General features: G+C 36.0%; 1 protein-coding gene across 2 annotated transcripts in view; it reads right to left on the bottom strand.

Annotated features, from left to right (window-relative positions):
- The window catches only part of ARID2 (AT-rich interaction domain 2), a 108712-nt gene that overhangs the window by 45967 nt on the left and 39705 nt on the right, over window positions 1-23040 (bottom strand). For both annotated transcript variants that reach the window (XM_064448265.1, XM_064448272.1), the window contains 2 exons: window positions 1921-2054; window positions 847-1065 (listed from right to left, as the gene is read on the bottom strand). In XM_064448265.1, coding sequence (XP_064304335.1) covers window positions 847-1065; window positions 1921-2054 — 353 coding nt within the window. The remainder of the gene's footprint in view (window positions 1-846; window positions 1066-1920; window positions 2055-23040) is intronic.

Here is a 23040-nt window from a genome sequence, read left to right as displayed (position 1 = left end):
TAGCTGAAAAATCTCATTTGAGCAATTTCTTATGGTGGTATTTTCTGAAATTCAGTATTTAAAAAAAAAAAAAAATCAGTACATAAAACCAGTAAATACTTCCTCCTTGCCACCACGAGACAGGAACTATGCTGTTATAATTTTAGGATGGTTTGGGTGAACTTTTTTTTTCCCCCCTCTCCTTGACAGAACAACAAGCAATTAACAAGGAACAAATTGGCATGGAGGTCACGCTGAACAAGTCAAACAGAAGAATTTATTTCATGTACTTCAAATATAATATATTTAAAGTAGCTTGATGGAATAGACTCTTTCAAAATTTATGTGCTAACACATTAAGTAATTCTGAAACTCATTAAGATTTTTTATACCTTGAGTTTTGTATTCTGAATTTAACTACAGTTGAACTTGTAGTGAATTATCATGATAAAAATCTTAGTGGGTCATTGTTTTCAGACTGCCCTTTTTTTAATTTTTAAATTTGTGACTGCTACTAGAAAAGAATTATGAAAAGTCAGTGTGGTCCTACAAATTCAGAAGAAAGCAGTAATACAATACAAGCAGATAGAAATCCAGTGTTGTAAATTTGAGCATCTTGAAGAATTAAACTCAATCACTGAAAAACTAATTTCTACATTTCACTAAACTGTTAAATAACATTTTTTAATTACCTAACTTAAAAGGTATTTGCAATGTCTGATAAAAACTGTAACTGTGGACAAGGTAGAAAGAAAAACTAGAGGTAAGTATATTACAGTGCAATAATTATAAATATTTTAGTTATCAAGGATTGTGAAAGATGCTACAACAGATATTGACTCTGTTGCAAAAATGTTATATACTTACTGTCATCAAACACCCCAGCATTTGCAAGCAGTAAAGTGATGATTTTAGGGTCCTTTTCAAGCTGCATAACATGCTTGCTTTCATTTGAAAGAAGAGTACATACATTAATTGCAAAGTCCACTTCATTTGGGAGTCCAGATAACAGTGAAAGCACCAATTTATTATAGTCATTTGGTGAGTTAAAGTCCATAGACAGCCCATAGCTTTGACGAAGGTAATCTAAATAAGAAAAAAAAAATTAAGCCAACCTTTTCACAGCTAAACTAATTAATATTCAGATGATACATTAAGCAATATTATTATGAATAAGTATTTTTCAAAAAAGTTCATTAATAAGGTATTGTGGGTTTTAACAAGGTTTTACAGTATTCGATTTATTTTTTCCATTTGTCTTTGACCAAAAAGCTGAACACATTCTACTTAGCTGTGTACCTTTCTAGTTAATATTAATTCCTTCATCATCTCCAGAATGCAATACTGCAGTATGTTCTGCCAAAGAAAAGCTCTGAAAACACAAACTTTAATTAAAGAAGAATAGAATTGTAATACAATTTGGAGTCACTTTCTGCACAACAAATGACAAATCCATTCCACAGAGTCCACCAGCTTCCAATTTATTTATCTAAATTACAATGGAGATTCTGGCTCCTTATGCATGTGCTTTATTCCTTGCCTTTTACAGATTAATTAATCGTATGCTCAGTTCAGATATTAGGCTCTGTAGAGAAATGATTGATGTGAAAGAAACATAATCTCTGAATTTTCAAGGTATGTTGTTTCAAGAGAAGTTCCTATCTAGCCCCGCTAATTAGAAAGAGAAATATTTGTAAAGAAGAGAAATAGCTTATGGATTTTCATATTTATTATGTTCTGGTTCACAGTGGAAAGGTTTTTGAGTGTATTAAATTAATAATTTGAGTGACACACACATTTGATGGTTTTAATAATACTGTAACTTTTGCTACACACTATTTCCGTAGCCTGTCCAAATACAGGTATCTCTATATATACGGGGGAAAAAATATATGTATATGGGGAAAAAAAAACAAAACACACTTTTCCTCAAAAATTTACCTGACACACTGTGTTGCTGGTAGTTATAGGAAGTTGGAATTGCACCAATAGGAAGTTGTGGCTTTGGATTGCCTGGTTGTACCTCATCATCCTCCTCCCCAAAATGATGGACTTTTTCATATTTTTCTAGATAACTGGAATAAAAAAAAGCAAAGATTTTGAATATACGTGGTACAATTAAATCCTTCATCCCCCCAAGAGCTGAACTGCCAAAGAAAACAAACTGTACAAACATGGGGATTTACTGGAAGCAATAGTCAAAATTATATAAAACATAACACGTGAGTCAGATTGACAACAGGTGATCCATAATTCTACATATCTGCATTTTCTGTATTTAGATATGAAGTTTCTTCATGTTTCTCAACAATAATTCCTAGCTAAATTGCAATCCATTGAGCCCTCTTGTGACTAAGTCAGTTTTTCTCAAATCAGCTTTTGCTTCTGCTACCTGAGATAACTCTGCAGGTGGAAGCATCATAAAAACTACTCTGTGCTGGTTACCAATACACATACTGAGGTCAGGTCCAGAAATACAGTTATTTATTTTCATCTGATTTAAAGAGAAACCATATCCTAAGTCCTAGCAATTACAGAAGAGTAAGAGAATTCAGGGATACTGAGGGCAACAGTTCAGGACCAGAAGTTCTGAGCCATGGCTTCAACAAATGACTACTGGAAATCCTTTCAAACCCCTTCAGAAAAAAATGCTGATCTATTGTACACAGAATGGACCGCAAGCACAGAATTTATGTGTAACAAAAGTAAACAGTCAAACAGCTTAGTAAATTAATTATCTCAATTAACAGTTAATTTAGCATTAAATCTGTAATTTTCAGAACTTTTTACACTCCAATATACAAAGTCAACTTAAAAGGCCCACTATAGCCTTAACTTCACATTGATAAGGAGTTGCAAAACCCTTCATGAAATATTCCAAGATCACAAAGTTGCCTAAATTTATGAAGTTTCATTGTGCTGAAAACTGACAATATCAAGTCAATGAAATAATAATTAAAATATTACATAATCAGACAATAATTTAAAGCATTTATCTTCCTCTTTCTATATGCTAGAAATATTTAGTATATTAGGAAAAAAACCCAAGCTTTTGGTATCTCTTTTGTCAGTAGACACTTAAGTCATTAGCTTAGAGTGAACCAGAAAGATTTAAAGCAAACTATTCCCACTGACCTCTGGGTAATATTTGCAATACATTAAATTAGTAATTACTTCATGAAGTGAGAGATCAGTGACAAAACCATAACTTTAAAATATTAGCAAATATATTTCTTTGTTAAGAAATTGGTACATTCCAGAAGGAAGGGAAAAATTTCAGTTAATAAGGCATACCATGGTGCACTATAATCGCATGCAGCTACGACCTGTGTCTCAAGTTCAGGATATCCAAAGTGCTATACATGTTATTGTTATATGAACCACTGCTACACCACCATCCTTATTAAGGAGGAAAAATCTTCCCTGTACTATCATTTGCTTTTGGGGACTAAAAGTTACACTTAAATATGGTTGGTTCTTTAATCTTTAAACTAAAAATCCTCATTTATGCTAATTAGGTCCCCACTTAAAATCTGCAAAAGTAAACTCCTATAAAATTGTTTATAACTTTTAAAAACCTGTAACTCAACACTTTCCTTCCCACAGGTTTTTAAATCTAAATCCTAATTCTTCTCTTCTATGTTTTCATTATCCTTTTATACTACTTCTTTCCTTTCTTCTACATCTTATATCCAAAGATTAAAACCAAATACAATCCATACCGTCTATATGGCAAAAGGTGATTCTCAGCATATGAGCAAAGACACTACTCCAAGAGGGAAAAACAAAAAGAAATAAGTGCAGCTCCCGTCTAAAGAACTGATATTTTGTTGCATTAAAACGGTCACCTCGAAAGCCTGACCTAAGTAATTACATAACTGTTTTACTATTTTATTCCCTTGTTACATTTTACCAGAAAGGTAGTACCATAGCTTTATTATCTGCTACTATTCAAGCTTTATTTAAAAAAAAAAATTAATTTCCTTCCACTATCAATGAATTGTTAAACACCCTATAAATGAACACTACATCACTGAACACTGAATATGCAATCACACAAACAGAAAATGATTAGATGTGACAATTTCCATTTTCCAAATTATAATTTACATGGTAACTTCTTAAACATTTTAGGATAACTTAAAAAAACCAAAACAATTAACATAAGTAGGGTGTGTGTATATACATGTGTGTGTACGCACACTGGAGAGCATGTTAGAGCTCAATTCAGAGACATGCTCAAGCTTTGTGTGTGGGATTAATGTTAAATATAGTATAGGATTAAGCAATTTAAAAGCAGTGAAGAGAGAAATACACACACTGTGGAATGTAACTGATAAAACATTTTTAAAAGCATGAAGCTATAGTACATAGCCAAACATTCAACTGTACAGTCAGAAATTGAATGCCTGGTGAATAATGCACCATGCAATCTTACGTGTCCCATGACTCCATGCATATCTCTATTAGCTTCTCAGAATAACTCTGTAGATACCCTAACACAGCTGCAAGACAAGGTTTACTGGAATAAAACACTCATCTCTGATTGTGAAAGCTAGAAATCCATGATTTGAAATAATCTAGAAACTATTTTATTATTCACAATGTGAACAATCAGCCGCTGAAGCAATCTCCCCAGGGAAGCGGTGGATTCCCCAACATTGTACACTTTTAAGATTCAGCTGGGCAGGGTACTGGCCCATCTTGTCTAGACTAAGCTTTTGCCAAAAAAGGCTGGACCATATGATCCTTGAGGTCCCTTCCAACCTGGTATTCTACGAATATTTCCAATTTACCCATGGTTCAATTTGGACCAGGGAACAATTTAAATACTTTCAGTTAAATGCTGCTCACTGCAAAAGTCTAGACTTTTTTCTGCTACCAGCATTTGTTCCTTGTCTTTCAAACAGTTCAGTAAATTACTCAGTCTGTCATCATCACTGTCATCACTGTTTGAATAAATGAGTTTGTACTGTAATTGAGGTGACCAATGTTGAAAAGATAATTTCACAAAATTTGTCTAACTTCTGATACCAAGTGAAAAGGAAACCTAAAAATCTAGAGCTGAAGTTTCCTACACATGCACAAATATATGCTTTGCTTTGTACTCCTATGGGACCATCAGAAGTTGCTGAAATTGAGAAACAGACACATTGAGGAAAAGATACTGCCTTCACACTTCCTGGATCAGATTAATTGAATCTATTAATAAGTCCAATCAATTTAAACAGAGCCTACATAAATGTGTGTTTATGATCAAGACCTAAAGGAGTAGCTCAGAGACAGCCTGACCTTCCCTCCTTCCAACTACCCACTCTCTTCAGAGAGCTCATTTAGCAAACGAAGAGTCTTCTAGGTTGCCTTTCCACTGGTATTTCAAACTGAATAGGGGTCAGATTAATACTAGAGCTGATGCAAGGGCAACACCAGGTGTACACAGCTGAGGATGGCAAGAAGATGATGTACATGTGCCATTTCTACTCTGGCAGAAGCTACACTGCCTTAGCTTGTCTAACAGGACTTCAGAAGTGATGTGGCTAGATACAATTTCCTCTTATTTGTTGGTCTGAGTCAAAGCTAAAGCTTTGCATAACACACTTTCATTACTGAATGTAAGATTTCATAAGAATACTTAATAAGATCAAGAAAAAATCCCTACACAGAAACACATACAGTACTCAAAATACAGTCTGCAAATTTACTACCATATTTTTCTGGACCTGACTATTCACTCTTTGTAGAATGGGCACTTAAGCATTTAAAAAGATAAAGAAGCACCGTATATGTCAATCTGTGTTGTTCCATACTTTAAAATACAAATACTGAACCTTATGCCTTTCATTAAAGCCACATCCCAGCAGAGCTGAACAATATTAATATCCTAGACATGTTCTTGTGTTAATACCTACTTTATTAAAATGTGTTAAAACAGTTCCACCAAACACAGAAACTCTGAAATTTCAAAATCTGGTTTGCTACTTCCCTCTTTGAAACCAAACAATTACACTGCTTCCCACTCATTTTGGTTAAGATCTTTTTACTTTTTTTGGGGGTGGGGGTGGGGTGTTAGAAAAATTTTATGTATAAATTAAGAACCTCTGAAACGAAAATGATTGTAATTTATTTTTTTGGTGTGACAACTCTCACAAGGTTCTCACAAATGTCTTATTAAATATTTTATAGGAAATCAGGAATCAAACCAACCTTAAGCAATTATTTTATTTTCCCCATGCCAAAGTACCCACTTCACTTTCTTAAATTCTCAGCTTTTTGTTGTTATGCCATTTACCAAAGCTCCACCACTTCAAAGAACACTCCCTCTCTTCCTATTTCATCCCTCACTAATCAAGTTTGCTGAAGAAAAAAAACCACAAACAATAAAACAAAATTAAAAGCCCCCCAACAACCCCAAAGCATCAGTTACAAAGGCTAAAAAAAAAAGATTCCACATGATAAATAGAAAGACCTTCCCCACTTCTAACACACACACACATATTCCTTTCAAGATACTGCTGTTTTACAGTGAGGACGTTTCACTGTTTCCGAATTCATCGAGTTTAACAGCACTGTATTACTGAATTTCAACCGCAATAACCAGACCAAAATAGACTGCTTTAGCACGATGCCTTTATGGTACATAAGTACCGACTGTTTACAGACAGCTGTACAGACCTCAATCCTCCAAACCCTCCTTTTGTTTCCTGCAGAGAGAATGCATGACCTGGAATTTTAGTGTAGAGAAGAAGCTTTGTAAATTAGCTTGTAAATGAGCTTTACTGGTCTTAAATTTTAATCTTACCAGTCTGGCGTACAGATACTATGCAAACAGCAGAACAGTTATTATAAAGACAGGTCTTGCTCTAAGGACACAAGAAATTTAAGAATAATAAATGGAGCTTTTATATTACTGAAAAACAGTTGTGCAAAAGCTCATAAATTATAATCAAATAGTTACAAAAGGCTGATCTCATGTTTCAAAACAACTTAGATCTGTAGCTATAGACTAGAAATGCATACTGTGATCACAGAAAAAGGTTTTAAGGAATTCAGAATGCTTCCTTAATTTAGCAAAGTCACAGGCAGTACACATCAACAATACAGGTCTCAATCTTCCGATCTTCTCTTAATTTCAATGCCAACTGAACGATTAGGCCCCGAAAGAGAAAGATGCAGCTAATATATACAAAAAAGAACTAAAGCAACTAACTAAATGAAGGATCACAATGAAACTAGTAATTAAACAAGCAACGTATATGGGATATAAAAGCTCCAAAGACATCTGAGGAAAAAACCTAAATACTATGTTGAAGCCTTCGTGAGACTGGAGTAAGGAGGAAAACTGCCTTCTGTACATATATTGAAAGGTGCTCCACACTGTTAGCATGGCATCTTGAACTAGTGTTAGCCCAATGTACACATGATCCAAAATATGCAAGAAACAAATGCAATGAAACACAGTGGCAATTTACAGCCACTTCCTCCCTTCAGCTTGGACCAGACCTCTATTCTAAGAGGCTTAACTAGAGAAAGAGGAAAAAAAAAAAAAACACGCAACACCCCCACACCACAAAACCAAAACAACAAAATATACACATACACCTGGTGAACAGCTAGAACCACAGGATACGCAAAGTACTGAAATATGGGAAAATACATGGGCAGACAGAGACATGTGGTGAAGGCTGGGTACTTTTTGAAAGGCAAGTCATTTCAATGCTTTCTGAAAACTTGGTTCCTTTAAGGATCCCTTCAGCTGGAAATCAAAAGACAATATCCCTTTGAAAATCAAATCCACATATTACACATTCTGTCCCAGTGACAGAACTTCAATAAGTCATTTTTTTTCATTCAGGTCTGTAGGAAAATAAGTTCTGTGAAGATGGCTATTATGTTTGTCCATTAAAAATACTTTTTAAATACAGCACAGGTTTTTATTCAGTCAGGTTAGTTTCAGGCTTGTTTGCAGACATTTGGAAAAAAAACCTAATAAAAGGAAGTCTATACCAGGTACAGCTAGTGGCATGCAGAATTTACTATCAACAGGATACCACAAGCTCCCAAGCTAGCGTTTGGGGGACCCTTCTGGTATCTTTTGAATCTCCTTCTCACCCAAGTGGAGAATTTGAATAAAGAAGCTTTTGGATTACAGTGGTCTCTTATTGTAAATTTAGAGTTGAAAAATGCTAAGAGGAGTACGTGGGCTACTTATTTTATGTACTGATAGAAAACATCTGGCTTATTTGGGTATTTTGGCTCCCTATACCAGGACACAGTAAACTTGCCAAATATATATCAAGCCATTACCTGGCAAAACAGTGAAGAGAGCATCAACTATCACAGTCAAACTACCAATTCCTTATCTTTGTGTTCCTCTGAAGGACAAGCAGGTACCACTCCTACCAGAGCTCTCCACCAGATCTTTCCTGGAACTGCCTTTTTGGCAGCATTACTAGCTGACTTGCACCAGTTCTGTTAGCTTGAACACCTTCCATTACGAAGCAAGACAGACAGGCTTTTCCTGCTCATTCTCTCACATCCCCCCTCCCCGTTGGCAATCCTATCAACAACATCATCTTAGTTAATCATGAGACAAAATCCTTACTGTAATACGGATTTCACACTACTCCATATTCCAGTTTGCATCACCCTAACTGTTCATCGTTGCATACTTTTTGCCCCTAATTCAACATGACTCTTGCCCTGATCTGAAGTACTAAGGAATTCCATGGTGGCAATGCTATGTCAACAAGAACATTTTCAGAACAGGGGTCCATGCTTAGGTAAAACAATAAAAGTAGCTAAGAATACTAGAGGCAACAGGGGGAGGGGGAAATTAAAAGCTACCTAATATTGTAAGATTTTGAACTTTAAAAACCACATACCTCTCAGGCTTCCAACAACATTTGTCCCTAATACATGCAGCACACCGGTACTTGCACTCAGGCGTGGTTTACCCCAGTAATACATCTGACTTTTTAACAAGGGACAACTCATGAACCTGTGGTGCCAATCAACACTAATCTATGCCTGCTACAGTTACTTGAAAATCTAATCCATTTATGAATCCTAATAGCAGGCAGTATTTTAATCACAGACAAGACTCTTTCTCAGCAGGGCCAAAGCGCTTATGCTTGACTCTCCTGCTGCTAGTGCACACAGTGAGACTGGTGTCACACTCTGGAATGAAACCCCTGCTTAGAACTTAACAAAGCTGCTGCTGCAGCTGCCCCAGGTCATGTCTAACTCATTTACTCATCTCATAGATGTTCACTTACAAAACACCTGTCCCAAGAGTTAGCCTAACTAGTTCCTGGAAATCCCAAACTCAACAACCCACTTCAAGGCTTTGCTGAAACTTCTAGCGTACACCAACAAGCTGCCTCAGACTTGATTTCGCATCCGAGTGTTTCACCAATGTCATCAGCATTCTCTTCAGGGCTTTTTTTCCTTGGCCCCGAGGGCACCATGAATTCCAAGTCAACAGTTACATCCAATTATTGTCAGAACCGATGCTCGCAGCTGAATCCTTCAAAACAATGTTTGTGTGTTTTCTGTCTTCACATTGTCTAATTCAGAAACTGAGTATCTCATATAATGCACCCAGTGAAACACTCCACAGGAGATTCTCAGCAGTATTTGTTTGCTTTCTGGCTTATTGTGACCACCTAGCAAGATAGGCTGTCAAATCAAGACTCTTAGTGCTGTACTTGGCCAGCTTGCCGGATGAGTAAGAAACTCCAACCAACTGCTGTGCTTTTCAAACATCTGGCCTGGTGTTCGACTACGTGGCTGCAGAATACTGTCCTCCTGCCTGGGCTGGCCTGTTCCAGAGTCTGTTCCCATGCAGCCCCATCTGACCATACACACCACACCAGGGACTCCACAACTCCAGTCTCTACCCTGATGTCATTCTGTCACATGTCAGGTGAACTGTGAGCAAACTCAGAAGGCCCTGTGCAGACTAAACTTAGTCCAAAACCTTAATATAGATCCATATATAAACTACAATTGCATACACTGGAATTTAAATGTTAAAACAACATTTTGTAACACAGGTTATGTGAGATGACATGATAGCCAGTCCAACTTGTGGTTTGCTTGAAAAGTTAAAAAATTCTTAACCTACCAAGAAGCCTTTGCAAACATAAGAAAACAAAAAATACATGCCTCCACGCAGCTCTGAATCTTTCTTAAGGCAAGAATTGTTAGGAAAAGAAGTGTAAAATTCATGAGCATCAGCAATCCTGGAAGCTTCACTTTGTTAGACATTACAACAACACGAAAAAGATGCAATGTTTCAAATGGCATGGGTGTGTGGAATCTTTCTAGAGTTTCTGAAAATATCTATGGGAATATGAAGTGGAAATAAATTAAGATACTCTTTTATGCTTTCATATTAATAATGCTCTGATTTAGAATGAAAAATAATAGAAGACATGCTAGCCAACTAAAGCATGTATGCTGGAATGCAACTTCAAAAGACTGGGGTGGCTGTGGGACGACAACACAAGCCCCTGAAAAAAACTGCACTACCAGGAACTCCAACAGATTCTGGATAAATACACTGCATAACTGAGAACAGGAAAGGAAAACAGGTATTTTGACCACTTCTAATTTAAGAGGAACTCTGTTATTACAGAAAGAGGGGAGAGGAAGAAAGAAGTCCTACAGTAAAAGGCAAAAGTTTCATTCACTATGAAGATTTGTTAGCTGAAATAGAAGGAGACCTAAATTTGCTTTCAGCTACTACTTCTACATTGCTTTAACTTTCCTCTAACTCTTCTTAAATCCTGCAGCCAAATCTGGCAGAAGGACTGCACGGGAAAGTCTCCACACAACAAAAGCAGTGGGCCCAGGTGACAAAGTCTTGACAGTTAAGCAACTAAATTCTGGTCTACTATGCTGTAACAAACACCAAAATGTATTAACACCTGTTCTTTTGAAATTAAGATCCTTCACTTACAGGCTTGTTTTCATTTATCATACATTTAAGCTGAATCCAGTTGTGATCCACAGCTGTGGTCCACAGTTATTTTCCAGGACTAATTCTTCTACTGCATTTTCACTGTTTGCCAAAAACAATTCAAAACCAGCACCACCTCTTACTGCTTCAGCAGCTGTTTCATTAGATCTGACGGGCTTCACATCCAGGAATATCTGAGCTGTACCATTATTAACAGTATTAATTCTCCAGTCTGTATCTGGGAATTATCTTCTCAACAAAGACAATCCCCAGATGTATTCGTCTTACCAACATTATAGTCATTCTGTTGCCATATAGGATGACAGCTCATCAAGTCTGTCAAGTATCACAGCAGCACAAGTTTATCCCTTCAAAGAGATCAAGATCATCATCAAGAATATCAGTATTCTCAAGACTGTTTTGCTCTCTCCATAATGTGCTCGCAAATTCTATAAAAAACCCAAAGCTTCTCTGTTTTGAGAAACAATCTACAGTACCACCTAGATTTCCCCACAGTGCCTGAGCACAAGACTATCTGAATGGAAAGATGTACTAATACAAACGGTACCACATGCCAGGAATCACTGTAGGCATGTGTGGGAAATTATAACTAAGCATAATTATAACATACTATCACCCACACAGGCAGCCACTGAAATCCCAAATGCAGCCCCATTATGAAAGTCTCTACAACAGTTTTCGGTATTCCTGTATCCACTGCAGAGCTGGTAGCGATACAAGCAAATGTCTCTATGCTGTGGGATGTAATAATAATACTTTCAACTAAATACAGCTTCCGACATAACATTGCTTATACATAGCATGTCTTGCAATACAGAGTCTGCACAGAACGTAAGAACTTGTGTTCAGTGAACACTATTTAGGTCACTAAGTCAAGTGTTGAAGTAAACACTAAAATAAATATCACTTGTGAATGTGCATTCTTTCACAAACATATCCTAGGACTGCGTGGTGTTTTGACAGCAGACATTATCTAATAAATGTATTTTTAAAGGTAATTTTAAAAAATGTATAAACATATACATAAAACACATTTTTTAAAATATCAGAACACAAAGATATCATTCCTACACAGTTTGATAACTCAGAGCATGTTTTAAAGGTGGGGACTTCCATTAAAAATAATGGCTCATATTTTGCCAAATATTAAAGCTAAAAATCTAGTAGTCACAATATTAGAAACCAAAGTACATTAAATACATTATGGACTTTAACCACCACAGATTAAACAGCCAAGTGCTCCAGAAGCATTTCTTGAGAGAAGCAAATACATAGATAAAGACTTTTTAATGCAAATACATGTCTACACATTTAATGTATATTATGTAAAGTTGTGTAACTTTCACAACAGCGAACCAAGTAGTTGTTAAATTGGCTGGAAGACCTGCTGACTCTATAAAGCTATATAAGCAATATACAGATATCTAATTAACTATATGAAGAAAACTATTTGCATTATAAACAGGTATAGATTAATTTGCCCGCTATTCATGTTTATCGTTTAACTATTATGAAACGTAAATTAGAAAAAGATTGGGGGGGGGGGGGGGGGGAAGCCAATGTCAATGTCACTACACTGACTGAAGAGCTGTTCTCACTAAAGACAAAATTTCTATGGCAATTCAGTCTTAGTATTTTGCCCAATTTCAGGATGCAAACCGACCTTGTAGTACCTACAATCTACAATTAAGGAGATGATTCCCTGTTGTCTTTAGTTCACAGTTCCATTACCGAATACATAAATAGAAAGGGCTGGTATTTGCACAACAAAACCATTCCCTTGTGCACTTTCAAGGACTTCATTAAGGTTTTCCTAAAAACTAGACTGGGGTTTTTTTGAGATACGTAAATTCTTTAGTTTTCTGCCTACTAGCTATTACGCAGAAGTTATTTACGCAGCAAGAATGCCCCGAAAAGAATTTATCCTACCAAGAATTTCCAGTTGTTTGAGTTTCTCTCAAACCATTGTAAGTAACACGGATATCTACAATATTGCAGAAGGTAATAGTCACTCATATTGTCTTGGCTATGCAGAATAAATTTCTCCTATAAAGGCTTAATCTAGCAAAATATCACGACATGTGGTCTCACATCACATACTTATAATTATACAATTACTCAAACCACTTTGCTAAACTGGACTCTGTCTCATCTGCAGAGACTTGCATACTGCAAATACTTACCTTGCATGTTTCTGAAATTCCGCAATATTAGACTTTTCAGACTGCAGCAGAAAGACAAAAATACTCTCAGGACTTAAAACACAAAAATAATCTCTAATACCTCATATTTGCATATTTCATTATAACTATGCCAACAGAAGCGTTACTTATGCATGTTATTCAAACACTCCACACAAAACACACGAGCATTTTCTAGAATAAGGCTTCAAAGTCCAGACTCTACACAGGCAAAGTACTATCTCAATTATTGGAAAATGGTCCTTTGTCCCTGCTTTATATTAACCCAGATGCTTTGCTACATTCTGGTGCTACTTTGACAAGAATGGCCAATAAGGTTCCCATAGGAAGCCTGGTAATTAGAAGGATACTAAACAAGAGAATAGTAATTGTAGATTCGAATCTCGTGAAAACAGCAGTCTAGAAGTAAGTTTTCTAGATTTTGGGAATTGGTCCAGCCACCACAGTAAACATTTCCACAATATTTTTTCCAGCCTTGCTCAGCAGTTACTAAGTAAAAGCCTAAAACAAAAAATCAAAAAATAGAATTTATTTATTTTTAATGATTATAGGCTGCTTCTTAAATTTACTGAATCTACAGTCTTTAATAAAAATACATTGCTACGCCATTCTTTCACCTCATGTAACTACGTGTAATTTCATCATTAGATTCTGCACAGAATCAGTAATTTTAACAGTTCTGTTCTGCCTTCATCTTACGAATCATCCAGCAATTAAATCTATTTACAATTTCTCTGCTAATCTGTATTCCACACTTTGACCACATAATCAAAGCAAATGTACTAGTTTACATGTCCCTGTTTACGTGGTAAATCAAACAAAAACATGAAAATTAGTTAATTCTCGAACAGTTTACCAGATGGATCAATTATTCATGAAAAAAAGTGAGAATGGAATTAAAAAAAGAAATCTGATTAAGAGGATCCTGCTGGGATTCCACACAATAGGAACATAAATTCTTTAAGTTCTTCATGGAGAGGAAAAAGCTGCCTTCGGAGCGAGTCCCTTCTTTATCTCAAGATCTTACCAGAAATTAATTTATAAAAAGGAATACAACCTGGCCTTCATAAGAACATTTAGCTTAAAAGTATCTGTATGTTTTAAATAAAAGCAAACATATCCAGACTGAAACTAAAATAATAATGACTACTTTTACATCTTCTGATCACGTAACAATATGCAGTTATAGGGCTTAAAGTATCCCAGTGTATTCTGAGAATGCAGCTACATACAAATTTAGAGATGATGATAAAGAGGCAACATATCGATTTAGCTGTCTGAAGTTGTAATGCCTACACATCTATACTAGTAAAATCAACAGTGCTGTGAGCATTCTCATGCCTGGAAATGAACTGCCTGTACTACTGAATTGTTTGAAAAGGACCTGAAACAATTCTGTCCAGGCCAATTCGCATTCTTTCAAGCAACTTAAAGGCACTGTTCAGAAGCTACCCTTGGTCAGGGGATCAGTCCCAGAAGTAAATTTGGATATAGCTACCCTGTTTTGGGGCTAAGAGTATGGACGTGAACCATTTTGTATCAATTAGCCTCAGGCACACTTAATTCACTAATATAGATATAGAAACACTAAATACTACACAGATGGCCTCTGGCTTAACACTAATTCTGATACAGCATGGGGAAAGCTACATGAGAGATGAATTGCTGCTCCTTCGGAGAAGATTTTAAAATTACCAGCATAATAATTACCAGCAATATAATGATAATGAAGGATTTATAAGCGTTTTCTTTTTGCCTTGTGTAACTGTAATGTAAAGCTATGAGAACATATACAAATATTAAAGAGAGAACAAACCGGCACGATGAATACCGATAGAGCCCAAAGATCAGATTTCCTGTTGGGAAATACCCATCTTGAGCATTGAAGATAATAGTTGTGAATTGCTTTGAAGGCAGAAGGGAGTGAAATTTTTTTTATTAGAAGGGGAAAAAAAGAAAAGAAGAAACCAGCCACCTTACTTTTATCTAACAAATTACTCAATGAGAATGCTGTTGTGAAATATGTAGTAAAACCACTCCAACTCTAAGCTCATTTAAAACTGAGCAGACAGATACTAATTATGTGTTGAGCATACTGGAAGAGAAATTGTATTCCTTTATAGGAAAGCCAAAAAATAGAAAACAGTATTAACAGTATTCAGATATTAAGTATTAGGAAAGATTTGGAGGATATTGAGTCCCTGCTGGTGGTCTGGGGTTTAGAAGAGATAAAACCTGATCCTCCACTGTGGATTGACCAGCCTTTTCAAATCCTACATAAACCCAGTAAGGCTTATTGTATTGCTATTATTTTGAATGGAAATAATTTGTGGGAAGAGCAATGCTCCGCAATTAACACACTTTTTAAGAGGCAGGAAGTACGTACTTCTAAGACTGAAAAAAGTTCATTATGGAAAGCAACAACATGGCATTATATCTGTATTAAGCAATATATAAGAAAGTAAGCAAGGCTTTTTCTAGTTAATAATCTAAATGTTATCCTTTCTTCCCTCAGAGCCTGCTTCTACACAAAAATTCTGACTAGTACTAAATGCTGAGCAACTTCATCTAGCGAGAGATGTCCCTGCCCACAGCAGGGAGGTGGACTAAATGATCTTTAAACTCAAACCATTCTATGATTCTGTATTATTCCCGCATATAATGACTGGATTTGTTACTTATGCTTCCTTCACCTTTCCACTTGACTATTACAGTGCACAATATCTGGCCGAGACAACCAGGTTTTCAGAAAACCTAGCTATAGGTGCATAGCAGTATACTTAGCTGGAAACTTATGTGAAGCGTCTGTTTTCTGTTCAAGACCTGCATATAGCGCTGGTCCTTTTCTTCAAGTACTCAGAATTCTGAAACCAGGCTACCTCTGTGTCACCTAAGCTCTGGACATGTTTGAAGATTCTTTTTCAGGCTAGTGAACACTACCAAGAGACAGAGCTTATTTCTACACAAGAACAAACTTTCTCAGAAACAAATTTCAAACAAGAAATTAAAAATAAATCTTCAGTATTTTGCGCTCACATATAACATCATACTTTGCAATATCTGAGGAAAAAAGTGAATTCTTAAGTGGCATAAAAAACATTAATCCAGCAGTGATATCCAACCCTCTGGAAAGATCATGACAGAAGGAACAAACCACATAGAACACTAAGAACCACCTTAATGTGATCAGAGATTACTGTGATGATGGCACTACTACTACAACTTAACCTGTATAAAAATGGAAGTCCTTTGGGATTCTTTTCAAGAAAGCTTACTAAGATGTCTCTTAAGGATTCAACCTTTTGAAGTCTTTGCCTACTACATATGAGAAGCTTAAAACCTGTCCAGCAACAAAAGAAATTGGGGGGGGCAAAAAGTGCTTTTCTTCCTGTCTCCTTTATTCCCCTTCTAAGAATCTCTTGAGCATTGGGTTCTTTCTTTTACATATTCCCTTCTATTAAGTAACAATCATTTCCCCTTAATCAATGCCATTTTTCATTTCTTTTTCTCTCTTTTTTAAAGAGCTTCTGTAGAAGAGCCCACAGCACTAGATATTTCGAGCAGCTGCAGTGTGGCATTGCCACTATTCTTGTCATTTTCAGAATGATATGAACACCTACAGTGAAACCAGCTCAGGTCTTGCTCATTTCTAGCCCCTAAAATTCAGGAAAGTTATGAGTTTTTTAAAAAAACAAACAAACAAACAAACAAAAAAAACCCCACACAAAAAAAAACAACCCACACACAAAAAAAACCACAAACCCCAGCCTTTTTAGTTCTGCCTGTTTGAAGACTCAGGAATATAGAATTTGAATTATATTTTTAACTCCTTTATTGAAAATCAAATTCTGAAAAAACTGATGTCCTTTTGTTTCCCCTCTGTTCCAAGGGTTAACAACCATGTCTGAATGTATTAAGAGCAATGCTTCAAAGCAAAAGTGCACCAGAATTGTGATTAAATCAATACAGGTATTTTAGCTTTTCACTTAAACAAAAATTGCTTCAAGATAACTATGATCAAGATTTGACATAATATTTACACACACGAAAGAACACCCTTTTTTTATAGTGATTTATTGTCGTAATGCAATTATCTGCTTTTATTTCAGATTATGTAAAGGAAGAAAAACCCATGGAATTTATATTTTAAATATCTAAAATATTTAACACATGCTGAAGTGCATTCAGATATTTTATAAATTAAGAAGTGGCACAATAAAGGAACTCAAATGTTCTCAACATCTTTGACTACAAAATTTCTACTGGAAATAAGGACTGAACACGTTAATTACCTATTAACAACAGGTTTCCTTTTCCTCGACATCTTCTGCAAGTTCCAACAAAGTAAAGCATGAGTTAAACACTATCATACTTGGTCTTAGATAACAACAGGTTCTCAACTCTCTATTTCTACTGTTTCATGGTAAAAATAATACTACAGTTATTTCAATATGCTAGTATTCTTTGCCTGATTTCAAGCACACAACCATCTTTTCAAAGGAGAGTAGGACTAGCAAAAAAATGAGCAGAACATAAAAATTACAAAGCTTTAAAATGACATAGTTTGAAACCTAGGTTAGTTATCTACTTGGTAATACATGAGGTGTACTTGAAGCTGAAAAGTGTTCTTGAATAAACTTCTTGTAGTATTTTATTTTTAGCAACATAAATAAAAACACAATAGAACTACTCCCTGCAACTAAAACAGAATCAAAGAGATGCAGCCCTCAAAATAAAAACAGCTATGCATAACATGTAAATAGGGTCAACAACAGCACCAATAAAATTCATGAAAGTTGTGGGTCATCTTCAGCAAACCGGTGTTAGCCTACTCCTTTGGTTAAACTAGGTCAATCGGTATCGTTATTTAAGAGTAGGGGAAGTACTTAAAAACCATGGATGGCCACCCTCTCATAAGGATCACACTACTTACAATTTTCATATTTAACATTCTACTACGGTAGCATTAGTTGTCATGTTGTGTTTGGTTCCTATGGCAGTAACCATACCAACACATTTCCCTTTAATTGGAAGGGGGAAAAAAAAGTCATTTATCCTATTTTACACAGAAAAGGAATATTGTTTAAGAAACAGGATACAAATAAACCAATCCACTAGGAAAGAGGAGGTAAATTTCTATTTCCTGGGTTGCTTGGGTTTGGCTTGGGGTTGTTTTTTTTTTTTTTAAATAATAGTATTAATACAAGAAGCAGAATTTCCAATAACTTCCCAATAATGTACTTTCAAGTTGAATCTGCATGGCATCAGGATATAGCAAGCATTTTTTTTTTTTTTAAATGCAAGAAGTTGTTCATCATTAATGCGCTTGCAAACATAGGGGTCTCCCCTGCTGTATGAACACTTTAATCAATAAATTCAGTGGATTGTATAGTATGAGTCTTGAAATGCACAAAACACCCTTTTCTAAACTCAGCCTGCAAATTTAAGAGGAAAATAAACAAAGTGATCCTACTCAGCAACCACCTCAAAACCCATTTCTCCAACCATATTTAAATCAGATTTTTTAAAGTTTTTTCTAAAAATAAATCCATCTAAAACTTAGTTGCAAGTTATATTTGTCTTCATTAAAGGTTAAGCTTACTATTACTTATTCAAAAGACACAGATAATAGTAGAGGGCATCAATAAAGTGCATCAAGAAGTTTAACTCATTAAGAACTGCTAGTTTTTTTCATTATATTGAGAACTTTTAAGAAAAACAGCTAGTTTCTGAGTTCACTTAAAGTTTGTAAGTCAGTATCACACTGTGCTTTAAGAGCAACTTTATCCATCTGAAACGTAATTGGAATGCTAACACTTCACTTTTTGCACAGGTATTTTTTTCCCACTTTCTCTCTAAATAATTTTGGTTTTAGCTTTCCTACCTGTCAGCATGAAGTACATTTACTTTATTCAAAATGTGCAGAGTGGGAATTCGAAAGAAAATTAAAACTTTCCCTTTTATAATCGGGGGGGGGGGGGGGGGGGGGAGGGGGGGGGGCGCAGAGAGGGGAAAGGTAGACAAATCAAAAACATACCAGCCCTAAGACACAGTCAGATTTTCAGACCTTCAAAGGCTTGTAAGGACCCAAACAAGTAGATGGGTGCCAAGTAAAGTCTTCACAAACACATAAACACTTAAGCATCTGCTTCCTACTGATTTCAATGCAAGTCCACCTACTCAGGTGCTATTGGAAGATGTTACTTAGCATCTCTTTGTATCAATAAATGCCTTTGAAAATGCAAGGAACAATTCATAACTCACCAACTACACTTCATACTTCCCCAACTTAAATTAATTTTTAAGCTAGAACATGCCTAGATAAAAGTTTTAATTTGTCCAGTACCTTTAAGGTACTTTTTACTTATAAAAGGACCAGAAATTCCAATTTTCATCCAAATACAGTTTGACTGAAAACATGAATATAAGTTAGTAAATTTTCTAGTTAGTAAGAAATGTCTTTCATTATTTTCTAACATAAAACATTAAGTGTCCTTAAAAAAAATTTAAAAAGGGAGTGGTGGTTATAACACTACCTAGCTGCTCAAAAAACTGCTGATATTCTGTATCCTCCCCACCCCAAAATAAAACCAAACCAAAAACCCACCATGTTCAGGCACACAATCAGTACAGAAACTATTGGAGCAACTGCAGAAGCCACCACCCTCTACTGGAAATCAACGTACATAAATCTCTGACAAGTAAATTTAATTCTGCTTCAGGCAAAATTAGTCAGGTTAGCTCTACCACTCATTTAAACTAACTTGGCTTATTTTGCCCACACAAGAGCAGGAAATGATCACAATAAACTAACTACTCATCCACCTCTGCTACAACAGTCTGAGTCTCACAGAAGTCGGCAGCAAACGGTTGAGAGCAGTGAAGTTTTAAATTGCCAAGTACTGTTTTATTAAGTTACCTGTCTAACAGTAACAGTTGCAATACACTGGCTGACATTATACTGTCATCATCAAGGTATTTACAAAAGATTCCTCAGGTTAGCAGGCTGTAGAGGTAGCAGCAGCCACCAACTGGTGAGGGGTAATGATCAGCCAGGACAGATTTGACTGCTGATGTCAGATTCCAAAGAAGTCTGTCTGTGCTCTCAGAGTAAAGGCCATCCTGTGATTCCAAATTAATACCACAAACGGCTGTAGTTAAATTTTAAGAGACAGTTGGTTTAACAGTCATTTTTTTCTTGACTAGTCTCAAATCTGTCTTGCACAAGCTGTGCTGCATTAACCTTGACCAATACGAACATGGGCTAGAGCCCATATCCAGTTTTAGCACCACTTGTGCAAGCTGCCCTCTGTCTTCACCACCAAAGAAATATGCAACAGAGTTTGTGTGGTAGTTTTTTTGGGTTTGGTTTGGTTTGGTTGTTGGGGGTTTTCTGGTTCTGTTTTGGGTTTTTGGTTTGTTTGGTTGGTTAGGTTTTTTAATGCACCTATTCAGGCCCCAGATGATCTGAATATTTATTCCAGCTAGCTTCCTTTGGGAAAGGATATGGAAAGTATTATTCAATATTTTTAAAAGTTTTAAGCTCCTGGGAGCAGGGGCATACCAGATGAATTACAATGAAATTATGCAAGATAGACAAGCAACTAACTACATTTCTAGGCAGCGAGTTTTTACAACAAACGGATGACTTAAGAACAACATGCTGTGGCCATTATAGGAAACGGGTTGTTTTTAAAAAGGAACTAAAGTACCTTTAGAACTGCAGGTATCAAGTTACATCTTATCAAAATAATCTCACATGTAAGTATTTTGTCATGCTAAGACACAAACAGAATCTGAAAAGAGGACAAAAATTAGAAGAAAGGGATTTAAGACTAAAAAACAGCAAGATACTGTGGGAGGACACCAATTTAGGAGGTAAAGTGAAGACTGGGAGAGCTTTATACTCTCTTTTTCTTAAAAGTACTATGCTTACAACAAAGGGCAAAGAATATCAAGAGCACAAATCAAAAATAAGTTTCCTGAAGTCAGATAATACAAACAATTGTAGTAAATCACAACCAGCATAAGGATAAAGCACGTGTCAGCGAAAGAACAGAGAACAAGGAAGGGCTAAGCAAGAAGGTTGCTGACAGTGTGTACAGTGGCAGGGAAGGGAGGCCACGCTGAGTGTCAAACCCAGCGTGCAGTTTGGGCATAGTATGTGTGCAGCGACTGACCCTGTCAGAAAGCACAAAGAGAACTTTTTGCATGATACAGATGAATAGGAGATGAAGGAGAAATTGAAAGGAAATACAAGCGGGAAGAGTATAAATTTTAAACAGATGATGGAGAGGAAGCCAGAGAACAAGCCTGCTAATTTCCCTCGCAGATGCTTAAAGATCCTATGATAATGGTTTAATAAAGTTGTCAGGTGGAGGTGAGCACCACATTCCTGGCTTCCTTCCCCAGCCCTGCTGATGACTGCTCTCTAAACATTAAGAACTGTTCCATTCCACTATAAAAACTATGATGAGTGGGAGAAGGAAAAATAAAGAAAAAAACAGCATTCATAAAGCACTGCTTTGCCACAGGCCGGCTGTCTCTGCATAAGTTACTTTGCTTTTAAGTGACATATGTGCATATGTACCCCAGTTGCTGTGTAGTCCATAAATTCTTACAATGCTATGTGGCAGAAGGCGGTGCTGGGGGATTGCAGGACTGGGCAGAAACGCTGGGAAGGATGAGCAACTGCTTACAAGGATACTGTTCCTGAAAAGTTACTTATAAAACTATATATCTCTGATATTACTGAATTTGATAGTCCAGAGGGCATGAGATTTGATAAAAGCTACTTGGAATCACTGTCAACTTCAGTTTTTGTAGTATTCCAAACCTGAAAAGATTTGAAGGTTCATTTGATGAGACATTTTTATCACATAGATTTATGTTCAATAAGCCACTCCAGTTGTGCAGTACCTAACTCTTTTAGGACTTGTGTACGTTGCAAAGTGCTTTATATCACTGTCCCCTTTTTTCAAGCTAAAAAATTTCTGAGTAGTTCAAAATAATTACTAGTGAGCAATAGAACAACTGCCAGCATATTCTTTCTATACCTTTGCGTGCCCCAGGAAAGGCAGGAGGGAGGGCCAAAGGATTTTGGGAAACCTTTTGTCAGCCTACTGTGGAGAATATCAAGCCTCTATTATCCTCAAGATGGTTTTTGAGTTTAAACTATAAAGTTTAAAGTGTAAACATGATGAAAATACATAGTTTCATTTCAGGTTTACAACTGCAGACTGAAATTAGGAAGTGATTAAAGTCGACTTCAGTAATTTCATGATGCAACAAAAAACACTTTTTATAGCAGTATTACATCATCCCCGCACTGTTGCTGCCTACAGCATGAGATCACTAGTAGTCCAAAATGGTACATAAAGAAACCTAAACCTTCAGTTCTGTTTTTAGCCATGAATACATCAAAATGACTTAATGTTATGAAATACTGACATCCATTTAAAAAAAAGTGAACACTACAAAGCCAGATTTCAGTTACTATTTTACAAACACATCAATGAAACGGCCTTCACTTTGTGAGGAGAAAAAACATGGTAAAAGGGAGAGCAAAGAATAAATATATTTTTCACTAACAATGCAAAAAGATATAAAATATGGTATACTATTGTAATACACAGTTAAATGCAATTACAAGAGAGCTTCAGATTTGTTTGACCTCACATTGGGCTAAGATTTTAAAAAAAAAGCCTATGACTAATAGCCTGTGGCTAATCTAGTAACAAGGGACTATGGCTAGCTAATTAGCCTTTCCAAGAACAAAAAGATAAGCAACAACATTCACTAAAAAGTTTTCATTACAAGCATGCCACAGAACACAGCTCCTACCATGAAGTTATACTAAAGACTACATTAGATTAT

The sequence above is a fragment of the Phalacrocorax carbo genome, chromosome 1 (genome assembly GCF_963921805.1).
Source record: "Phalacrocorax carbo chromosome 1, bPhaCar2.1, whole genome shotgun sequence".
NCBI lineage: Eukaryota > Metazoa > Chordata > Aves > Suliformes > Phalacrocoracidae > Phalacrocorax > Phalacrocorax carbo.
The sequence above is the reverse complement of the archived record's forward strand: the minus strand, read 5'-3'. Positions and strand labels throughout refer to the sequence as shown.